Source organism: Tinamus guttatus, unplaced genomic scaffold (genome assembly GCF_059628265.1).
Source record: "Tinamus guttatus ecotype Peru unplaced genomic scaffold, ASM5962826v1 Tinamus_guttatus_pri_ptg000032l, whole genome shotgun sequence".
Classification (NCBI taxonomy): Eukaryota; Metazoa; Chordata; class Aves; order Tinamiformes; family Tinamidae; genus Tinamus; species Tinamus guttatus.
In genome coordinates this window covers 337689-360386 of record NW_028288566.1, presented here as the reverse complement: position 1 = coordinate 360386, position 22698 = coordinate 337689, and the positions used below count along the sequence as shown (strand labels likewise).

General features: G+C 37.2%; 1 protein-coding gene across 3 annotated transcripts in view; it reads left to right on the top strand.

The window, feature by feature from the left end:
• The window catches only part of TSNARE1 (t-SNARE domain containing 1), a 418229-nt gene that overhangs the window by 342119 nt on the left and 53412 nt on the right, over nucleotides 1–22698 (top strand). For all 3 annotated transcript variants that reach the window (XM_088531270.1, XM_088531278.1, XM_088531285.1), the window contains exon 11: nucleotides 19585–19700. In XM_088531270.1, the coding sequence (XP_088387396.1) occupies nucleotides 19585–19680 (96 nt within the window). In that variant the 3' untranslated portion in view covers nucleotides 19681–19700. The remainder of the gene's footprint in view (nucleotides 1–19584; nucleotides 19701–22698) is intronic.

Genomic DNA, 22698 nt, shown 5'->3' with positions numbered 1-22698 from the left:
CATTATTCTTGAAGTTGTTTGCCAGAAGTTATTGTTGATTTTCCTATCCATCTTTTTTTCTTCTTCTTCTTCTCTCAAAATATCATAAAAGCAGAAAAGTATTTGCTGACATAGACTGGACTGAACCAGCCTGGCTACTGGCTGTGATAACAGTGGTAGCAGACACCTCATGGGCTCTTTTGCTGCCTGTTCTACATAGTATGTATCCTCACTGCCAGGAATTTAATTCTGCTTGCTGTGCTGTCCACTCATTGTCAGTCTTAGAGCGCCAACCCTTATCAAAAAGCTTTCCAACTTAGTGAGTATGGCTGTCCTTTCTCCAGCGAAGTCTCATTTTAGTAGATTTTTTCAAACAGGCGCAGTATGTACTCTCTCTTTTCCATCTTTTATGAAGTTAACTTTACGTCATCTTTGTGTGCATGGAAGATCATTCAGCTGCATAGGCTGTATCCATACCTTGCTGTCAGGGCAGTCCCTGGAATACCCATAAGTATGGCATGTTCTGCATTTCCACCATCCTTCGTTTTTATTTTCTTTGGTTTGTTTTCTTTTTAAGTGAGATGATGTACCTTCCAGTGATAGAAGATCTTGCAAGTCTGTTGCCTATATTTGCTGTGGAAGAACCTAGATGACCAAATCACACTTGGTATTTCTAGGCAGTTAAAGCTAAATGAAATTAATCCCATCCTTAAGCTGACGCTTTGCTTTGTAGAAACTTCCTCCATGCAGAGGAAGTATTTTATTGTATTTAGACCCACCCAGGTCCAGAGCATTCTTTGAAACAACCTATAGTATCTAAGTCGACCCAAATACCCCAGGAGTAGTGAATACCCAGTTTTTACCTGATTATGGTGTTGTGACTCCTTTTATGCAGGAGCTCAAGTGTTCTGGTAATCCCTAATTTGTCACAGTCACAGAGTTTTTCTTAACAACATACATCGTAAGGAAATTTTTCAGCCCCAGAAACATCTTGCCGTGCTCACAAAACGCAACTGAAGGTAGGACAAAGACTTACCTCCTAGACACATTGCAAGAAAATGCATACTTGGGTCTTTACAGATGTCAGTGGGGCTTGGTGTGGATGAAACATCTGTGGTGATATCAGGACCTGAACTGTCAAAAGTAAATGTGGAGTTAGACACATTTATTTGTGAACTAATAAAAGCTCTGTGTAATTCTAACTCCTCAGCAAATGAATTCTGTTGTTTGTACATTGTCATGGTTTTGTCATCTCTTCCCAGTGCAATGTAGTCTTAACAAAAAAAATACAGCATTTGTAATCCACTTAGAAAATGTAGCATTTTAGACAACACCACTTAAGAAACAAATACACTTCACACAGACCTATCTACATTGCTTGTTTTCAGAACACTTTATCTGAAATGGAGTCTAAACACATATAAATACATTTCTCTCAAATGCTGTATTTTATGAATACATTTACATGGAATGTATTTACATAGTTTTGATAAGTCCGTTTGGAAAAGATGTAGTTTATGTTCAGGACAAGTAGAAAATTCAGGCGATGTAAATTCTTTCTACTTCACACAGGCACACAACCCTACTGCCTCAAATGCTCTCTTTTTTTTCCTTTCTTTCAGTTGAAGTGATAAAATCCATGGTTCTGAATATATCCTATGTCTCTGGTCCCTAGTACCCTTCACAAAATTTTGCATATGTCATTGATAATATGGGAATTTTCAAAAAGAGTTGGATAATCTTGTCTGATTGCTTCTATATCAGCACAACTACTCCTGCATTTAGTCTTATAACGGCGTGTAACAAAAACTCTACACCAGTAAGGTGTCCAGGCTTAACTAGCAGATCAGACTCAGAAGTTATATCATTCGTTCCAGTGCTTAAGCACCCTTGCTTTTAAATATTGCACCTTGTTTCCAGTTGGAATGGAGGTAATGTCTGCTTATAGACATACATGCTTTTCTTTTGAAGTTGGTTTTTTTTGCACCAAGTTAAAGAATTTTCTAATAGATTCGTTTTTTTTTTCCTGGCCATGCAAATATATATGAATTTTATTTTTTTGCCTTCACTGAAAGAAAGATTTCCAGCCTTTAAATGGCTTTTTGTGTCTCCTTACTGACCATATTTATTACATAGCATCCATTATAAGCCAGGAGTACCAGAAATATATTCATTATTTTAATATCAGTGTTCTCAATGTCTCCTCATTGTTGTGAAATCTCTTCTCCTTTCTATTGCCCACAATGCAAGGTCAAAGATTGCTTTAGACCTGTCAACACATATTGTACCAGTAGCTCATCTTGTGTTTTTTATCCACGATGACTCTTAAATCCTTTTCATTCTTTTCTTCCAAACTACAGTTCCCTTCTCTAATTCTGCATAGATTTCTTGTTCTCAGATGTTTAAGTTTACATTGGATGGATCCTTTTCATAATCACTGCCATCAACTTGTATTCAGTTAGCATTTTCATATCCCTGGTACAGTGATCAGTAGTATCAGACCCAGTGGCTGTTCTTGAGAGCATATTTCAACCTGCTATTTAGTACGTCTTTACACAGCAGCATGAAGTGGAAAGGTTTACCGATGTGACCATATCCCAGGAAAAGGATCATGCATGCCTGCTGATGGCCTTAGACCTCCCTTGCTTTCCCTGATGCAGATTCCTTAGTGATGTTTATATTGCTGCAAGTTGGAAAATATTATATTTTTTACCAGATTGTTGTGAACTATGAAAGTCAAATACACTTCACTATTGGAGCAATCAGTTCTGTAACTTATCAGAATAAAATCCATTCAGCTCAAAAACAAACAAACAAACAAAAGTTGCCTGGTATTAGTTACAGCTCTATTCTTTAATTTTCGATTATTTGTCAGTTTAAAATCCTTCTTTGTTCCTAATATGGTCCATCAAGGGATATGAGTACAAAATCCTTTATTACCCAAATCTGTAATAGAGATGTTTACTGAATATATTTGTGTTTTCCATGTTGTTATTAGCAATTTTTATCTTCACCCTAATTGGATTGTGACATTACCAGGATTTCTTTTATTCTCAGTCTACCCACCAAAAGTCCCCCAAACTCATTTCTTTAGCCTAGCCAGCAATTATTTCCACTGGTGCCTTTAAAATCTCTTTGTTATATCTAGTTAGCATTGATCTCTGTCTTTTTTTGTGTGTGTGTGGTGGTGGGGGGTGGGCTTCATCTTTTAAGTGAGACATATGCAATAAATCTCTCTGTCAGCTTCTATCATCAACATCATCTAGGAGTATTGTGGATTAAGGGGGTTTGGGGTCTCCCCTTGTGGCGAGGCAGGCCTACAGATACAGTATTAGTGATATATATAGTAAGAGCTAGAGTTCGCTTTGCAAGGAGATATACACCCTGCTAGATATAAATGCAAAGAAGACCACGGGGCATTTTTTCCCCGGTTAAAAGTACAATTCCTTGAATTTCTATTTGCTGCTTACACTTAATCACTGCATCACAATCAAGTTTTTGCTAAAGCTCTTCATTTTTTGATTGAAATATCAAGGCATGCTGACCAGCTAATAGACTGTTCCTTTAGTTCTTCTTATTTTCATTCTATTTTTTTTCTATTTAAATGATTTCTGCAGTCAATTTTGCTTGTAATTTTCTTGGTTTGGGAAGATGTGTGCCTCTGTGGAGTAAGAGGTTTTTTTATGTTTTTCATATTGTATGTAATCAAATCATGATCACTCATCCTTAGAAAACTACGGATTTCCAGTCCAGTACCTAATTCAACTATATCCATCATAATCAGGTCGAACAAAGTAATTTTATCTCCGGCTCACTAGCCTCATATAAAAAGTTGCATTAGTAATTTTTATGCATTATTACTGGCTACTTGTGAGCTTAATCATATTCCTACCAAAACTGAAATTTCCCTTAACAATATAGATTTTGTTTTTAATATTCTAATCTTCTCTCACCAACAGACAGGTGCTTAAAGTGTTACTTTATTTTTTCTGTCAGCTAGTATTTCTGATAGTTTTAACAAATCCCCGCCACTGTGTCTGCTACTAGGCTTTACTTTGGCAGATTATATCCCAGATTCAGAATTATTCCATAAAAATGGCTCAGAAATAATTCTCTAATTCTGAATTGCTAATAACCGTATCTCTGATATAGAGTTCTTATTGTCTGTGTCACCACCCCTTTCCCCTACTTGGACCTTGTTAATGGACAAGTACTTAATGTTAGAAATGGCTTATTTCCAGTCTTCCAAAATTTAATAATTTCAGTTAGGTACACTTTTTATCTGTAAGAATGTCCGTTGTTCTTCCTCTTTTTCTTGTTTTCCAGACTTCTAGCAGATGAAGAAAGTTGAAAACATTCTATTTACATACTCTTTGCCATGTCAGGTCAATCACCTCACCACTGTAAGGTCAAACTTTGCAGCACATCTACCTCAAACACATCCTCACCTTGCATGACAAGCATGGTTGGTTAGACCACATTCAACCAGAAGAGATTAGCCCTCCTTTGCATGTATTAGAAGTATTTTTCAAGTAAAACAAAAGTGCCATGAAATTGATGGATGTCTGTAAGGCCAAATATCTCCTTTCTGGCGAAGTTGGGGGTAAAATCCCAGAATCTTTTTCTTCCTGTCTAGCAGCCAGATGGAATTTATGTCCATTGCCTTCTTCTCCCAACTACCTTCTCGCTAGCTAAGGAAAGGTCTCACGATCTGCCAAGTGGCATTACTGTAAATCTGTGCAGCAGAGATACATATCAAATACGCAGTGATGTTTATTTGTTCAGATATTATGTGTCTGATATGTCGCTGGCCTTTCATTGACATAACTCTCTGTAACTTGTTCAGAACCTCTCCAGAGCAGTTCACAGCTCAGTGCTGCTTGGTAGCTGTTGTGACTTGAATCCTCTTAGCTGAGCTGATGGGAAAAAGCTAGATGCAAGGTTGCATCAATTCCTTGCCAACAGATCTAAATAGGAAAATATAGTTAAGAACAATGCCAACTTCTTTGTTTGCTGTCCAGATGAAGATTAAGTATTAATTAGGCTATGAATTTGTAACTGTTCTTTCCTCATGTGTATTTCTCTTGCATGGTAACCCTAAGTTGAAGTAGGAGTCCATGGATAACTGGAAATTTTATTGTCTGCTTTGTATTATTTTTCTCTGGAAGCCTTAGGTTTTTGAAGATTGCAGTTCTGCATCCTTACCTATGACTTTTGTATTCTTGAGATAAAGTCTGAAGACTTAAATCTCCTCCTGCAAGGAAAAGTAAAGAAAAGACGGAGCTTGAAAAAAAAAAGTCAGAAGCTTTCCTGTCTTTTACCTCCACACCCACACACTCCTTCCCTGACTCATAGCAGTTACAAGGTGACAATCAGAATATTAGCACCTGAGCCCAGCTAATGAGATCAACAGAAGAACTAATCACATAAAGATGCTAATTGCTTCTGTTGATTGATTCAAACTATTTTGAGGAGTTTAGTCTGATGTATCCAAAAAAGTTTCTAGTCGTGCCAATTTCTACAGGCGCTGAGTTTGAGTGGGCATCCTGCTCACCTCAGAAAATATTTCTAAGTCACTGCGAATATGTCCTTCTTGTGAGCTATTGTTCTAACAGGATGTTATAAGGACGATACTTATTCTGTCTTTTCAGTATAAAGTAACACCAACCTAGTAGGTACCTGTAGGTTTGAGAGAGAGTCACTTAAAAAAAAAAAAAAAGGAAAAGAAAAAAAGAGGTCATATTGCCACACAAATACCCAGGGAGATAAACATATGTTTTTCTGCTATTGTCTACATCAAATCTCTGAAGACTCTGTGATCTGCTATTAAGTGTTATTTGCACTGAGGGATTGAGATGTGAATGTAGACAATTCTTAAAAAAGCCCAAATATTCCATTCTCATAGCCTTGTTAAACAAACAAATAATTAAAAATACCACTCCCATCTATTAATATAACTTTGGCTCCACTGAACAGCTGCAGCAAGAGGCATAGAAATATTTTTCTTCTTGGAAATATCATCTGCTTTTGCTTGCTCACCTGTTTGCCATCTGGATCATCTTCTGATCCTTATTTAAACAAATAATGGAAACATTTCCAAGATCTTTGCATGAGAAGAATGAGAAAAAAAAATAGCAAAGCAGGAAGGATCAAGATATATGGATTAATGTCCCATATGGCATTGGAGCTTCAGCTCCATATTCTTTGGATACTCCTATTTCCAACTTGTTGGCTTTGTTTATTTTTTTGGTGCCAGTGAAAGGTCCAAGGCTTTAAAGGTGGCAGTGATTGGAGCATTGGCATGGCCTGCAAGCTCCTTCAAGCATGGGGAACCAGATATTAGAGGACAGATGAAAGCCAACAGTGGTCCAAATCTTTACAATCCAACTGAGCACATTTTGAGCCAACTCACCATTTGCTTTGTTCTGACACGGCTGGAACAGACTTCCACATCTCACCTGCTTGGTACCATTTAACCAAGCTACTGGTTAATCTTCCTATTTTTAAAAAGCGTTAGTAACTTAAGAAATTCTAAAAGTTGTTGGACTGGAACTCTGGAGAAGAAATTCCTTTGTTCAAGTACAAAACCTGCAGTGCAGGGAAAGTGAACTCTAAAGCCTCTTTTCACCTCCTATGACGACAGTGATGATGATGGTGATGATTATTATGTTCGGGGAAGAGAGAACAGTCTAATATTCACGATCTGTTCATTTCTAGGCCTCCTACTGAAATGTTCACAGCAACTTATACTGGGATATAATTATGCTATGATACATGGATTTTGGTTCTTTTCCTTGTTTTCTGACAAAATCTTTTAAGAAGATCACCCAAGATCATGGGATATTGAGAGCAATGAAGGAGACTAACAGAGTACCCACTTGCTTACAAATAACAAGGCTGCTGACATGGCACATGAATCCCTGTTGGAAAGTATATGGTTAGAAAGAAAAATAAGTTAAAGAAAATAGTTTCAGATTTGGGTTTTATCTGTCAGAAGTGATCACAGAGCTAACCGGTTAAGAACAAAATGCTTGTAATGTTCATTTGTATGTCTGCATTTTGTCTCTCTATTAGGAGAATCCCCAGTAATTTATTCACACAATTTAATATGTCATGAGATTATATTTTGTAAGATTGCAATGGATCATAACATAATAATCCCTTTGTTTTGGATCTCGTGTCTTTAACTGACATCCTCTATCAGAGTGCTTTTAAATAACACCAACCTGCTGCACTTCTGGAGCCAATTTGTATTACAAATGTTAAACATAATAAAACCATAGATTTAACTGCTTTTGCCTATTTCTGGGGGTGAATCCTTCTAGTCTAATATAGATTCTACTTTATTTGCATCTTAACAGAGAAACCATTCTCCAAAAAGCAGTGGCTTCCCAAGAACAAAAGGCTAAGGAGGCAACTAGGTCTTAGCTATAACTGAAGATAAAAATCTGGGGAAGTTGACTGATTTGACATCCTGATAGAATAAAAACTTCATATCCATTGTTCATCAGTATCTACAGCTTGCTCTGAAAAAAGGTCTTAATAAATTGCTTCGTCTCACTCACTTTGGTTAATGGATGATTCTACCTAATCAGGCCTCTACGATTGACAGCAAGAAAACACCTTAAAGGCAGGAATTTGCACCTCATTATTTGTATACTGCATATTCCAGTCTTCTCTCCAATATTTTCCAAAATAAGAGGAACCAAATTTGTCGGTTGCAGTGCCTGGTTTTCCATCAGAAGTTTTCTCCTGTGTACTCCATCCATTTAGAGCTAGTGCCTGTTATTTACACAATAAGTTTACATTCCTGATAGAGGTGTTTCTCCAGCCAGCTATGAAAGTACTGAAGCCATTTTTGATAGAATTTTTTAGAACTCTGCCAAGAATACCTTAAATTTATACTTCAATTAAATATATAGTATATATAATATTTCTATATTTAAATTTTCTCCCATTCTTGCAATGGATCAAGTAAATTATATTATCAAAAGTCAATCAAAATAATGGCATATGATGAATCAAGAAAAGCAAGTGACATTAGACCAGGCTTACTATTTCAGTTCATGCAACATGTGAAGTGTTGTGTTACTGAACCCTTTGTGGCTCTAGCCAAACAGAGAGCATGTACCTGAAGGCTGCAGTGGAGCGCATCTCTCTGACCTCTTATTTCAATAGGAATAGCTGTTTCTTTCTCTAGCCTCCTCTATTTCTCTCTACATGTGTAAAAGAGTAAATATCACCGTTTTGACAATTTATTTAAAAAGCTTTGGGTCTCAAGAATACAGTAATAGTAAAGTTAGTTTGGAAAATTCTTCTAGTGGAAATTATTCTAGAACAGAAGCTATCTCTCTAATCCTGTAGGACTACCAACCCACCAACTTTTTCAAGCACTACCAGAGCATCAGCTGTCAACCCATGCCATTCAATAAAGTCGTCTGTGATTAATTATTCTTAAATGACAGCAGCATATTGAAACAAGCTGATAGCTGCTGACAGTGGAAATCCAATTAACCTGAATTACTATCTTGATTGTGGCCCAATTAGCGTCAGCTGTGCTGTGTCAGAAGTGAAGGCTTGGCTAAAATAATTGTTTAATTAATTTACTGCTGAGATTAGTTGATGTGGGATTGCCCTTATGTTGATTTCTTTTTTTCTTTTTCTCTCCTCCCCTCACCCCCCCCCAAAAAAAAAAAATCAAATTTGAAAAAGCAGGGTAAGCAGCTCGCTGTCTACAGCTTTTTGCTTAAGTAAGTGGATAAATGAACTTCTATTTTTAAAAGGGATTTGAAAGAACAGAGAGGGAATAGCAAAGTTAGACTTTGGTGAATAGGCTGATGTTGCCCATTGCTTTACTGAGTATGGCTCTGTCCCATGGATGCCTTTTAAAGGGATCATGAGGGCTTCTCCTTAATGCCTTCAAACTGAGAAATGATATTGATATGTGTTAATGATTTCTCTGCCATTTAAAGTATATGTAGTGAACAGCAGGAAGGTAGATAATGACAAGTGATGGATTTATTTATCTTTAGAAATAGAAAGTAAGAAGTACATTTACTGGGATGTCATATCTACTTGGTGTTTTGAGATTATTTCATGCTCTCTGATCTTTTCTATGAAGGGAAATCAATTAGAATTTTAAGAAACAGCCTGTTACCATTTTCAGTGATAGCTTGTAGAAAAGGGTCTCTTGGTGTGTTTTTCCTAGCTGGTACATATAGCAATAACTTCTATGATCTTTTCCATGTTTGTTTCTAATTCCTTCAGCTCTGTGGTGTTCATTTTGCATCACCTGTAATGCATCTAAAAGAAAAGTCATGTTATATTGCCCTAAAGGGCAATCAAGGAAAAGAAACAGAAGGACAAAGGATTGTTCTTAGGCCTGTGGATCACACTGAACTACTGAGGAGAAAGCTGGAGGTTGTGGAGTAGATCAGGAGAAAACTTTCCTTGATCTCCACCAGAAACTTGTAAAAAATACAGACAGGCTCAGACTGATTACCAAATAAGAGGATTATAAAGACAAAAAAGGAGCTCTAATGACATTAAAAAGATGAACTCAGTAAATTAATATGCTAAGTACAGAGGCTTTGACAAGCAGAAGGGGGAAACATGCACACACAGATATGTCTAATTTTTCTTCCATGTGAAGCTCAACCTTTTTAAGCCCTTGCCATAGATGCCAGGGAGCAAAGGAATGGAGAGTCAGAAGCTTTGATCAGGTGGTACACTCTTAACTAGTTCAGAAGTTCTCCTCACTTATTCACTGTTGAAAAGTCTCTGGTCTCTTGAATGCCAGCCTGAAAAAATGTATATAGTTATCCATAGGCAGGACCTCTCAGGAGATTTCTGCCTTTAAATTTTTCTCCTATACCCCCAGTACATAACTTCCCACAGAGGTTTCAGTTTAGGTGAAGAAAATTTCAAAGATTTCTCAAATCAGTTGTTTGGTTCAATTTTCAGAATGACAGTTCGGGAGTATTTGCATACAGGCCTTACTCTGAAAACTGATTAATAAGCTTTTTTTCTCAGGGCCCTAGGAGATCAGCCCAGTACTGCCCCCAAAAAAGGCATATATGAAATTAAAATTTGTTCCAGGAACCACCCAGAGACTGGCTTGGTATATTTTATGAAAAAACATGTAACAGCAAACTGAGTAAGTTGAAGAATTTTAAACTTGGTCTAATGCAACGTGGTGTTTTGGGTTTTGTTGTTGTTGTTTGTTTATTTGTTTTGGCCATGTACCTCTACGAAGATGCCAAAGAAGGTATGTAACTGAAAAAACTTTGTCCCAGTTAAAAATTAGCTAGAGTTGTATGGCATACTATCTTTTATATTTACCTCCCTCTTAATGCCATGCTGAGGAATCACATGTTATTGTAAGAAATGTTTGTGTATTGCTTTTTCCCTATGTGGCATAAATAGCTGAGCAGAGATGACTACTTCCATAAGTTTGACAAACTGGTTGCAAAATGGGGCCATCATAGGAATAATAAATATATGTTTTCTAAGGAAAAGAAAGGTGGATTTAAGTAATTTTATTATGTTGCCTTCCCTTCATGTGATATTATAAAGCTCAAAGGCCGAAGCTATTTACCCTTTTAACCGTAAAGTATCATAATACCATTTAATTCTTCCTTTATTTTGCAGTTTTTCCTCTTATTGCTGCTATTAACAGATACATTTTGTAGGGATAAACACTGGCATTGTACTCTGTTATTCACAGCCTTCCATCATATTGTCCATCACAGTTAAATTATTACTGACTAATCAGTGTGTAGATCTAGAGTTTCCGCAAGACATACAGGGTCAGGTTTCAAGGTTATTGGTTTGTAAGTAAACAATATTTTTTGTTGAGACCCTTACAGCTTGCAAATAAAAATTCTGATATAGGTAGAGGCAGAATAGAAAGTTTTGATGGCACCATCTATAATACTGTAGCCTGTTTCTGAATATTGCCTTTCTGCCAAAAACCGATGAGCAGTAAACAGTTTAGTCTCATGAATGTTTTAAACTCTCATATCAGACAATGTTCATCCTAGTTTTTTAGCTTAATTCAGAGCAAAATACAGTTTAAGACAACTATTTGCTTCAAATTGTTGCTTGAGATACCAAAGAAGGGCACACTTTTTTCCCTTGAAATATGAACTCCAATGTCATACCCATAATTATATTATGCAATTTCACAATTGAAATGCTATCCTCCAGGAAGATGCTAAAGCTGCTAATCTTAGAAATGGCTGAATTAATTTACTTAAAATAAAGAGCAAAAACAAAAGTGGGCATTTTTTTTAAAAAAAGGCATTGGGTTGATATTAACACAACAACAAAACTCCCAGAATAAACAGGACTCTCATACTGGAAAATGGATAGTCATCACTGTAGGTGGCCTATGAAATTACTGAAGTAACATCCTTAATCTTAGAAAAAGGGAAACATAGGTACTGGGAAATTAAGTGACTTCTGAAAGATTGCATGAAAGATTGCAAGAAAGAGGAATAGATGTTAGATCTGCCAATACTGATGTCTGCTATTTTAAGGTCTTTTTAAATTATTTTTGTTTTTACATTTGAATGCCAGTCCTAAACTTTCTCCTTTGTTCAGATTTCCCTGACTTTCCATCTGCAAAGCTAAGCAGGAGAATATTTTGATCTCATTAAATTTTCCAGTATTCTCTGCTCCTTTTGTGGAGGCAGAAGTGCAGTAGTACAGGCAACCTCCTGGAATTAGGTTCATTTGATCCATCAGAAAACTGAAAGCTCATAGGCCACTGTGAAATGGAAAAATAACAGAGGTAAAAATACGTTCAGAACCTTGAAGAGTTTGTTTGTATTTAATTTAAAGTTTATAACTAGAAATTATGTCTGCCTAACCAATTTTTCATGGCCTTTAAGGAAAACCGAGCATCTTTGAAATTTCATTCCATCCCACACAATACAGTAGTATGGAGACATTGTTAATTCTTCTCAATTTCACTGAGACTTAAACTGGACTGGACTTAAACTATGTGCAACATAGATTAATTGGTAAAAGAAAAGATATCCTTTTGTCCTTCATTTATACTCATTTGACAATTACTTAAGACTCTCAGCTTGTCTCTATGGGATCAACTCTGAATGGGTGAAGACCTACATATAAAAACTTAAGGGGGTAAGAAGATGTAAAAATAGCTTGTAGTTAGCCTGCATATCTATGCTGTTTTAGAGAAAATGTAGAGGTGTGCATCCCTTGACTTTCTAGGCCACAATTGGTCACTCTTGCCAAGCAGGATTTTCATGCCTAATCTCCATTTAATTTCTCAGGGATCATAGAATCATTATGGTTGGAAAAGACCTTCAAGATGCATAGCGTTTGGGTCCCCAACTAGTCTGTATACTGCAAAGGAGCAGCAGTGACACAGTGAATACTTGTAAACTGGTGGAAAACAGAACAACTGGAGGAAAAACAAGTTTTGAGCTTGAAGAATGTTCTTGATTGGCAGTTATCCTTGGTGTGGTTGTTAATAGAAATCACTGGATTTACTATTCACTATGTTTAAACATTTACTTAAAGCAGTAAATGTCATTGTTTTGCAAAACTATGTATTAATTTTGCATAGTCCGATCTCCTAACTACTGCTTTACATGTTAACAGTGAAGTGTTTAGTAGTAGCATAGATGTTGCTGAAGTAGTGCTGATGGTAATGGTGGTCTAGAGATAGTGGTAAATAAAGTTTCTAAGGAGTAATGTCTTGTATTAAATTGACTGACACTACTGAAAAAGAACAGACAGATTTTCAGACAAGTAGCAGTCCATGTCTTTCTTTTTCACTTGTATCAATTGGTCTAATCAAAATTACACACACAAAATGGTACTTATTATTGTCCTGTGACATTTTCACTATGGAGATTCATCAGCTCTCAACATTTGTAAGGATTTGATAACTCGGTACTTTCTAGGTGTCCAGAAACTGATTTAATTTATGAAATGTAACATTGGGGAAAAGATTTGCATAGATCACTGTAATGTAGTGGATAATGTGTAGGCATATGCAGTTGCCTTCTGGTGACATCATCAGATGAGCTTAGAGTTTGGTTTCTTCTTTGGTGCCTGAAGATTTACAGCAGAAGTCATCTGTTTTAATTATTGTTGAGACTTGGAGGCAATTCCTACTTCAAGAGTATAATACTTTGAAGATAGAAAATCCTTTCTTGATGTACTCTGATCCCTAGTGTTACTTTTGTAGCCAATGTACTTAAGCCATTCTTGCTGTCCTTGACATTCTTTGCCAGATTAAACTCTAAACAGGCTGTGGACTTCTAAATTTCAACCATGCATATTCAGATGACATCCCTATACTCTCCCCAAGTGGTTTGTCTTTGTTTGCACCTTCTGTACACTTCCCAGTTCTGTTTAAGTTTTGCTGGTTCTTCCTTGTTCATCCATGTAGGTTTCCTGCCCCGTTTTCTCAACTTCGTGCTCTCCGGATGCACAATCCTTGAATATTATCCAGTTTCGTGGGGCCCCTCTTACTTCTATGGCCCTATCTCATGAAATTATTCCAAGAAGATCCCTATAAAGATGCAGTTGGCAGCACCATTGGTGCCTACATGGAGGAGATGACAGTTATGAAGTCCATCTGGAGGCCAGTTACCAGTGATACTAATACCGTTCAATCTACACTAATGAAGATGTTAAACGTGATTGACCTGGATGCAAGTATGCAAATGACACAGAACTAGGAGGAGTAGCTGATACCCCAGAGGGCTGCACTGCCATTTAGTGGGCCTTGACAGGCTGGAGAGATGGGTGGAGAGGAACCTCATGAGTTACAGCAAAGGAAAGTGCACAGTCCTGCACCAAAGGAGGATTCCTGTACCAGTGAGGTCTGGGGTTGACCTGCTTAAAAGCAGCTCTGTGGAGAAGGACCTGAGGCTTTTGGTGTGCATTAGGAAGAGTGTTGTCATCAGGTGGAAGCAGGTGATCCTCTGCTCAGCCCTGAGACCACATCTGCAATAGTGTGTCCAGTTCTGGCGCTTGAGTACATGGAGCTACTGAGCCAGCTGAGAGACAACTAAGGGACTGAAGTAACTCTCCTATGAGGAAAAACTGAGACAGCTGGGACGGTTTAGTCTGAGCATGTTCATGTAGGGACATAATCTAATAAACACTACTCAGCAAGAAGCCTTTCCCTGAGCACAGCAGCACTTTAATGTAGCTGAATTGATCTCTCTCTCCTGTGTTCCTTTTTACCCATGTTTCTGAGCTAGACTTTGCGGAGTCCAAGTCTGTGTGAATCTGTCCATGTAAGGTTATAAAGCATCTCCAGGCAGTTTCTGGAAGAATATAGGGGCATTTCCTTTGTTTACCTGTGCAAATTCTGCTTTGGGAAATTGCAGGCTCTCTGGTGTTTCAGCTACACACAATAGTCATTACCTGCTTTAAACTGTTGGCGAGTTTTGCTATGTAGAATTCAAACAGCTGCCAGAGGTAGATGGCTTTGTTCCAGTGCTGAGGAAAAAGAGTAATCCTCTTTATAGCAAATTTGTAAATCTCATTGGAGGCCTGCTGCCTTGAAAGACATGATAGAAATGTAAGCCATTAGCATGTGTTATTGTAAATGATGTTTCAGCATTAAGAGAAAAACAAATATATTAAGGATTTATTAAGATTGCTAATTCAAGCATTCAAGAGTTAGAAAAGGCAGCAATTAAATCACTGCTTATAGCTTCACCATCAGCCCTTGACTGCTTTTAGGGACAACAATGCAGAGAACACCCTCGTCTAATCCTCATCATGACTGCAGACTGTTCAGCATAGATGGGGTTCTTCAGAAAATTACCCTGTTTTGAAACTAGTCACAAATTTGTGAACTGGGGTTTTGGGTAAATCATACCCAAGAGGAGCCAAATTTTCCTAGAAACATTAAACATTTCTCTCTATTCCTCACATTCCCCAATATGCTGCAGCGCATGAAGGCACTAGAAAAAAATGTTTGCATTATCTTTTTTTGTCATGGTAAAATTTGTTCATTTTTTGCTCTCTATATTATATATATGTATAGAAACTGTTTTATACACACATATATATATGTTTTCCATTAGAGTTGGCTGAAACATTTTTCACTTAGATGAAGAAGCAGGAATATCAGCTTGAAATAGACTTCAAGTGTGGAAAATGTCAGCCTGACTGGTTATCACTAGCTAAACATCTAAGTGGCAGGAAACACAATTCTACCAGAGGAAATGCTGGGCAACTTTGCCTGTAGATGACCGCTAGTTCCAGTGAGGATATCTGCAAAGAACATAAATGGTTGAGAAGTGAATTGGGAAGAAATTTTGAAAGGAATGAGAAGATTGCACAGAATTAGTGCAGAGTGGCAACTGCACTAGTGGCCTAGACAGAGCAGCGAAAGGAAAATTTGAAATTGGTCAAAATGATGCAGTGATAATGGCAGAAAAGCAATGTGAGAGAGAGAAACATTATTCCCCTGCTAGAGTGAGCTGTCCTTTTCGTGTTGTTATCGCATCTCTTAAGGTTTACTCCTGAGCAAGTTGGCTGTTTCCTTCTCATTTAAATATACTAAAAGTGCTTAATAATATTGCTGGCCTTTTCTAGACAGTCTGCACAAGCAGTGATATTTAATAGCAAATTCACTGCTACTCCATTAGGAAGCTTTTCCATAAAGGTCACCAAATTTGGTCAGTGCGTTTAAATTTGTATACACGTTAAAGGTCACATTTTCCAGTTCTCTTGCAATAATGCTATCTGTTTACTATCATATAGGAGATGATTGTGCAGTGACTTAGCTAAAGGAATACTATCAATATAAATGGAATGTAGTAACAAAAATAATGATAGAATCACTGGCAAAAGTGGATAGAGAATTTTTCCCTCAGTATGTTTACATAACACTTGAAGGTAAACACATCCACAAGGCCTGATTTTTTTCTATGTTACTCCAATATCTCCCTATTTATTTATTTATTTATTTATTTTAAGCCCCTCCGTGAGAATTCCCCAGCCTTCAGCTGAGTTCCAGTTGGCGAATATTGGAGTGACAGTACTTGCAGATTCACAACATCTTCTCTATACAAACATGTCCAAAAGTAATTAAGGCCCTGGGCTCCCAATTCAGCAGACCTCAAATTAGCTTTCAAAAATGCATATTAAGTGCATAGAAAAAGGCTTTAGTGCAATTCCAGATGACCTCTGAGAGTAGAAGAAAGAAAATGGTACAAATGTTTTTAACGTCACAAAAGCCTCTCTATGGAGATTTGCATATAAAATGTACCATTTTGTGTCAAACGGATTTGTTAATCCTAAAAACTACTTGAAAATTAATCAAGGTGATTTTTTTTTTCATTGCCCAACAGAGACCTTTAAAAAGGGTCTAACCTAACAACTCCAGGCTGCTATAATGTGAGTTTTACTTTTTAAAATTCATCCTGTGTTTATTTGCTTACCTGGATGGGTTTGCAGGAATCAGATCTCCATAATGGATATTAGCTACAATGGATATTGCCCTGCCATGATACTGCCAGAATTCTTTGCAGTAATTCTTGTTGTTGGAAAATGCTTCCTGGTTTGTTTTTTTTTTTATTTAAAACATTGCTTTCATACTGCAGGAGACCTAGAAAATGCCACACCATAGAGCCTCAGGGTCTCTCCTCTGTCTCTGCTCTGAAGTGCTGTGGCTTGCTCTAAGATGCCCAGAATAGACTAGATGCAACAGTAGACATCTGCTTGAACTGATATACCTGTTTTCAGAGCTTTTAGCCTCTTTAGTAGAGCCAGTTTTGGAAACTGCTTTGCTCTGTGCTCTGCAGAGAACAGAGGAGCACAATGCTGCTTTTCCACAAGTGAATCAAAATCCTTCAGTAGTTTTCTATTCTATATAAGTATAGGATTATTGTTTTCCTCTGGACCCACTCGCTTTTTTATTTATTCTTTCCCTAGCCAATATTTGAATCTTTAGCTACAAACATTGTTTTTACTCCCTGTAACTGTGCTTGCTTACGAATTTCTAAGCTGCAGCTTGCTTTTCTGGGCCTAGGGCTGCCATGGACTTTAATGATTTGTAATTACTTAACTATCCGTTGTGACATAATTAAAATGCCTTTTAACATTTCACGGTTCACCCCCGAGAAAGTTCTTTTAGGCTGTAAGATGAGACCTGCAGGTCTTTTGAAACAGTGAAGAGACAAGGAGTCTTCCAGGCTCAGGCACATCCACATCTTCTGTCAATATAAAGTGATTTTCACTTGTGTCCCCAAATAACCTTGCTGATTCTTGCCCTGCTTTTCACTTCTTTGGATTTCACATGTGTGTTTAAAGAGCTTCTGTCAGGATTAAAAATTCTCTTTACCCATAATATGTGTTACTATTAAAACCTGAGCCTAGCAAAAATAACTGCAAAAAGCCATTTCTTCTTCCAGTAAAATCTGATTTATTTTTTCCCCCCCACAATATCCTTTTTTTTTTCCTCTCTTCTCTCTCTCTCAAGTGAGTGCATTGAAAATAGATTAGCTCCAATTTCATTAAAAAAAAATCTGTGTATCATGGGAAATGGGCTTACAACAGTAAGGGGCGGAGCTACAGAAGTAGAACAGTGCAGTACAACAGTATACCAGTCAAGGGTCAAAATATAATAGAATTTAAATGAAAGCAGAAAAAGTTAATGTTAAATTTCTCTTACACTTTCTAGTAGAATATCCATACTTTCCAAGCAGGGAAAAGGATGGAGCAAGCAGCTATATCTTTTGTCATCTTTGTGAATATAGAAAGAAACCTAAAAGTCTCTGAAAAATCTGTTCTCTCGATTTTAATTGATAATTCTTAGAAACACACTTGAAGATTCAGTTTGCATCAAGAACAAACTCTCTTGATACTTCTACTGTGCTAATAGCCCTGTGCAACATGAACCGAGAAGAGGCTTCAGTGTTTCCCCTGCTGGAGCCAAGCAAGATAGAGAAAAATAAGGAGTTGCAATGATGTAGACAGTAAGAAAGAAAGGTTTCCGGTAATTGAGGGAAGGAAGAGGTGGAAAAAGAGTCATGAAACTGGCTGATATTTAGTCTGAATAGGAGAATATCTTAAAAATTATGTTCTAAAATAAATTATGCATTTTGCTTTCTTCTTTTGTTTTTGTAGTTGTAGCTCTACTATTCTGAGGTCACTAATTCTAAGACAAAAACCTGGTAGCATCTGTCTCAGGGCAATAGGGAACTTGCCTGGGGGAAAAGAGGTCCGACTGTAGATTTGGAAATAGATTATCACTTCCACATAAGAGCAGATTAACCTTGCTTCAGGGCATCATAATCACAGAATCATAAAGTGACATAGGTTGGAAGAGGCATCTGAAGGTCCCTGTCCAAACTCCCACTGAAAGCAAAGCCGCTTAAATCAAGTTGTTCCTGGCCCAGTCTAGTTTCAAGGGTGGATATATCCACATCTTCTGTAGAATCCTGTTTTGTGTGTGTATGTGTTTATTTTTTTCTCTTGAAACCCCATGTCCTTTTGTACATCAGTGATTATTTCTAAAGGTAGGTTAGGCATACATCTGTGAAATTACATTAGTAGAGATTTTTTGAGAAACAGAGTGGTAATAGGAGATATGTCCCTTTAAGATCTGTCTCCTGTTGTCTGGTAGCATCGACTGCTTTGCAGGAGACTCGGTTAAACAAAATTCTTCCCAAATTTCCTTTCCTCTTCCTTTCCATTAAAATCTCCAAAATAAGAAATAAAAAAGGCAAAAAGATAGGAAATCATAACAAAACGCTTGAGCTGACTGGGACTATGCTGTTTCAACAAAGATACCTAGACCTTTTCATCAGTGTAGTGGAAAAACTCGCAGTTCTTTGCTTGAATCATGCCTGATTGGTCTAAACACCATGTTCAGTTCTCTCCAGAAGCAGTCAAATCAGTCCAGCCTTTAATGTCACATGTTGAACTGCATCAGTCTTGATCAGTGATGAAGCTACCAGACAATAAAGCTACTTGTTCTGTAAATGGTAAGATGTTCTTTGGGTAGGTACTGAAATGAGCACTTCATTGCAGAGCATGCATGGGTAAGAGAAAGATGGAAATGCCAACACTAAGTGATTTCATGTAGCCCTAAAAAATCTCCTTAGGAATATTTGAGAATACCATCGGATACTAAATGACCATTAGCATCATCTTCTGACAGAACTAAAGCTCTGACATTTTAGAAGCAAACAAGTACATCAGACTTTTAAGACATTTTGTAGCTCTGGGCAGAGGTTTCCTGGTTTGACTTGCCATTGATCAACGTTAAAAGAAAACAGGACACCCCAGCAGGCCTATTGCTCGTGCACTGAGCTTTCTGGCATGCACTTGACCATGTTATTCATCCAGAAACGAAGCTTGCAAGGACAAAGCCATTGTATAAAAACATCATTTAGTAGATGAAAAAGTATGTTAATGAGAGAAACGTGGGTCATTCAGAAGAATGGGCTAATCTAGAGGAAGAGACAAGATTTGTGTCGTTTTGACCTCTCTCAGATAGTCCTGACAATACAAACTCAACAATATTTCTTCATTTCTTCTTCCATCTTTCAATTGAAAAGTCCGTGTGTTTGTTTCTCCTTTTTTCTCCTCTTTTAGCAACGTACCAGGAAGAGGAAGTGCTGCCTTCTCTCTGTTGCTTTGACCGTCCTGCTCTTTGTTGTCATAATCATCGCAGTCTCAGTCAAACGCTGATCTGGACACAGTTTCCACAGGTAAAAGCCTTGAACTAACTCTTTTATCATACTCTGCCTAATAGGTGAGAGGCAGCTAAGAAAGCTGATAATGATAAGAAAAATGTATCTAAGTTTTCAGGTTGAGGGCTGGTGTATGAAAATAACTTTCTTTAGAGGGTATGTGAGCTCAGAAAAATCATCCTTCGTGGATCCTTAAAGTGTAGGCTGAGGTGTTGTTCAGCCTGAACATATCATAAGCCATCCCTCTGCTGTTTGTGTTGTATTTGACTTTTTTGTGACTCCTTTAAAAAGACAGGATAAGATGGTGAAAAAAAATCCTTTTCCTTTTTTTTAGAATTTATCAAATAAGCTATTTCATCCTTAATTTCAGGGACCGATTATCAAATTCACAGAATTTCTACCAAGTGCCTGCTGCACTAGCAGGTTTTATTTATTGATTGATTGATTGGTTGATTAAGCAAGAACCCAAGAGTATTAATGAGAGTGTCCTGAAGATATCGGATAGGACAACTTCTGATTTAGCAAATTTTCGTGTCCCTCATGGAGACTTGCACAAAGCATGTGGGATATCAGCCTTCTACCTAGTAAATACTATATTATACTGAGGTTAACTAGAACATTTTTGGTAGTTTAAGCAGAAATTACTTAGTCTGAACAATCCTCTGAAACTAGCATAGGGAAAACTCAAGAGATCAATAGGTAATGCTGAACTCTTGCAAGATGTAACTTGATAAAGCTGTCCTTCCATCTCAGAACTGTCTGACCTCTTCTCTGCCTTCTTTTTAAATTGTGCTGTGAAATTTAGCTAGCAGAGATTGGTTCAAAAAGAAACACAGAAAGATAATTCTTCCTGGAACATGTACTTGAGCTGTGGAGCTCCTTTACAGCATGGTGTTATGAATACCAAAACTTGGGTGTAAAAAGAGTTTGGATAAATCCCCAAAAGAAAAATCTACGGAAGGCTGTCAAATACCAACTCACCATTTTTTGGATGAGGAAGATCATGAGCTAGGAGAAATGCCTTTAAATACTTTTATACACATTTTTTCTTCATTATGCAATGAGCTGCTGGCCAGTGCTGAACATATATGAGTGATGTGGACCTTTCCATGATCCAGTATGGATACTCTTATGATCTTTATATATGTTAAATATGTGTCTATATTAATTCAATATATATTTTCACCCTTCTTTTACACAAGAGACACTGTGTACAGTTCCAGATGGTGATCTGTCCTGATGATTTAAACCTAGAGTAACCCCAGGAACATTGGCTACATTACTCTGATTTGAAAATGTGGTGCCTCATGGTAATTTATAGCATAATAAAACTTGGTTTATGTATACTTGAATATTCTCAGCCCCTAGAAATCACAGATCTTATCAACAGATAACTAAATCTAGATATATTTTAAGTCCCTTAAGCAGATAATGTCAGAGAACTAGAATACTCTGACAATAATAATACATTGGAACACTAGAGTTAATTTTCTGTTAACAGCTCCATGTGTAGAGGGAAGTGAAGCTAGAGATCTCAATAAAAGCCCTAGGAAAAGTGTAATGCTTTACTTTCTATCATGAGTTTGGAAACTAATTACTACACTTCTAAAACATAAGCTACTTTCCAGCAGTACAAGTATAGGCAAAAAGTATATAGAGTTATATTGGAACAAGTATGGCTTCTGATCGTTATAAGCTATTCTTACTCTAGAGTGACCCCAGATGCTGTGCGGTAGATCTCACATTTACATTTTGAAGATTTCAGAAAAGGGACTTTTTCAGAATTTCTATGCTCTTGGAGAACACATCTTTTTTTTTTTTTCTGTTCCAAATTGCTGTATAAATGGATTTTAAAATATCAGTGGATTTAAAGTTTCAACTACCTCAACAAACTGTTATGTAAAATTGCTTTACACACTTTTGGGAGATGGAGAACAGCTGGGTTTTAATGTATAACATGACAGTTCAAAGAGAATAAAGGGAAAAAAGCTAGTTGAGGAAATGGTTGCAAAATACTCTGAATTGTGCCAGGACATATAACAAAATGAAAGCCCAGCTTTACTAATGATTGGCCAGAAATTCCTTTTAACCTGTCACCCAAGAGTTTGTTCTGTTCTGAATCAATAAGGAGTCAAAAGAAACTACACCAACCACCTTGCTGAAATGGATTGTGCCCCATTTAGATGAAGGCCTGGCTGTGTTTCTTTAGCTGATGTAAGTGCAGCTGCCAAATCTGAAGGTCACTACTCACTGAGTTAAATAAAATAAATTATTTCAATATTATCTAACTGATCATCAATATATAGGCTTCATTTTTATAGATACTTATACTAAAATAATAACTGTTCTCATAAGGACAAATAAAACACTTTTTTATTTCTCTTCAGTCAAATACGACTTTGGCAGATGAACCTTTCCTGACATCAGGAAAAAAAAAATCATTTTTTCCTATGAGTTTCCCAAGCAGCAATGGCATCTACAGCTCCTGGCTCAGTGCGTGCAGAGAGACCAGCTGTTTCAGAGCACTCTGAGCCCTGACTTTTGCCTTGCGAGGACCCTGCCATAAGTATGTCACTTCTCCCTTGGGGCAGTTTTGTCTGAGGAGAGAGAGAAGAGCATCTACGGAGGACCTGGAGAAACTCCTGGGGACTTATGTCTGTACATTTGTTTGTTGCCACCTCAGGAAAATAGCCCGCAAACTTTTGGGTCACATTGCTCATATTGTAAGAGTGTGCAGCTGCTCTTTTTGCTGTTACAGTTCAACATCAGTAAACATCTTAAAAATATAGAATCACCCTCTTTTAACAATGTCTTTGTCTAGTGTCAGGATTTCTTAGCCTGGATGGATCTTCTATGTCCTCTGTCTTTTGTGACTTATTTGGGTCAGCACAAAAATACACAAAGTGACGATCAAGACAGTTGAAATCCTACATCTTAGGCATTTTCTTGATTGGGGAGAAGAAAAAAGTGACAATCCTGCAGAAAAGTACTAAATGTACCTGAAGGCTGGAAAGTA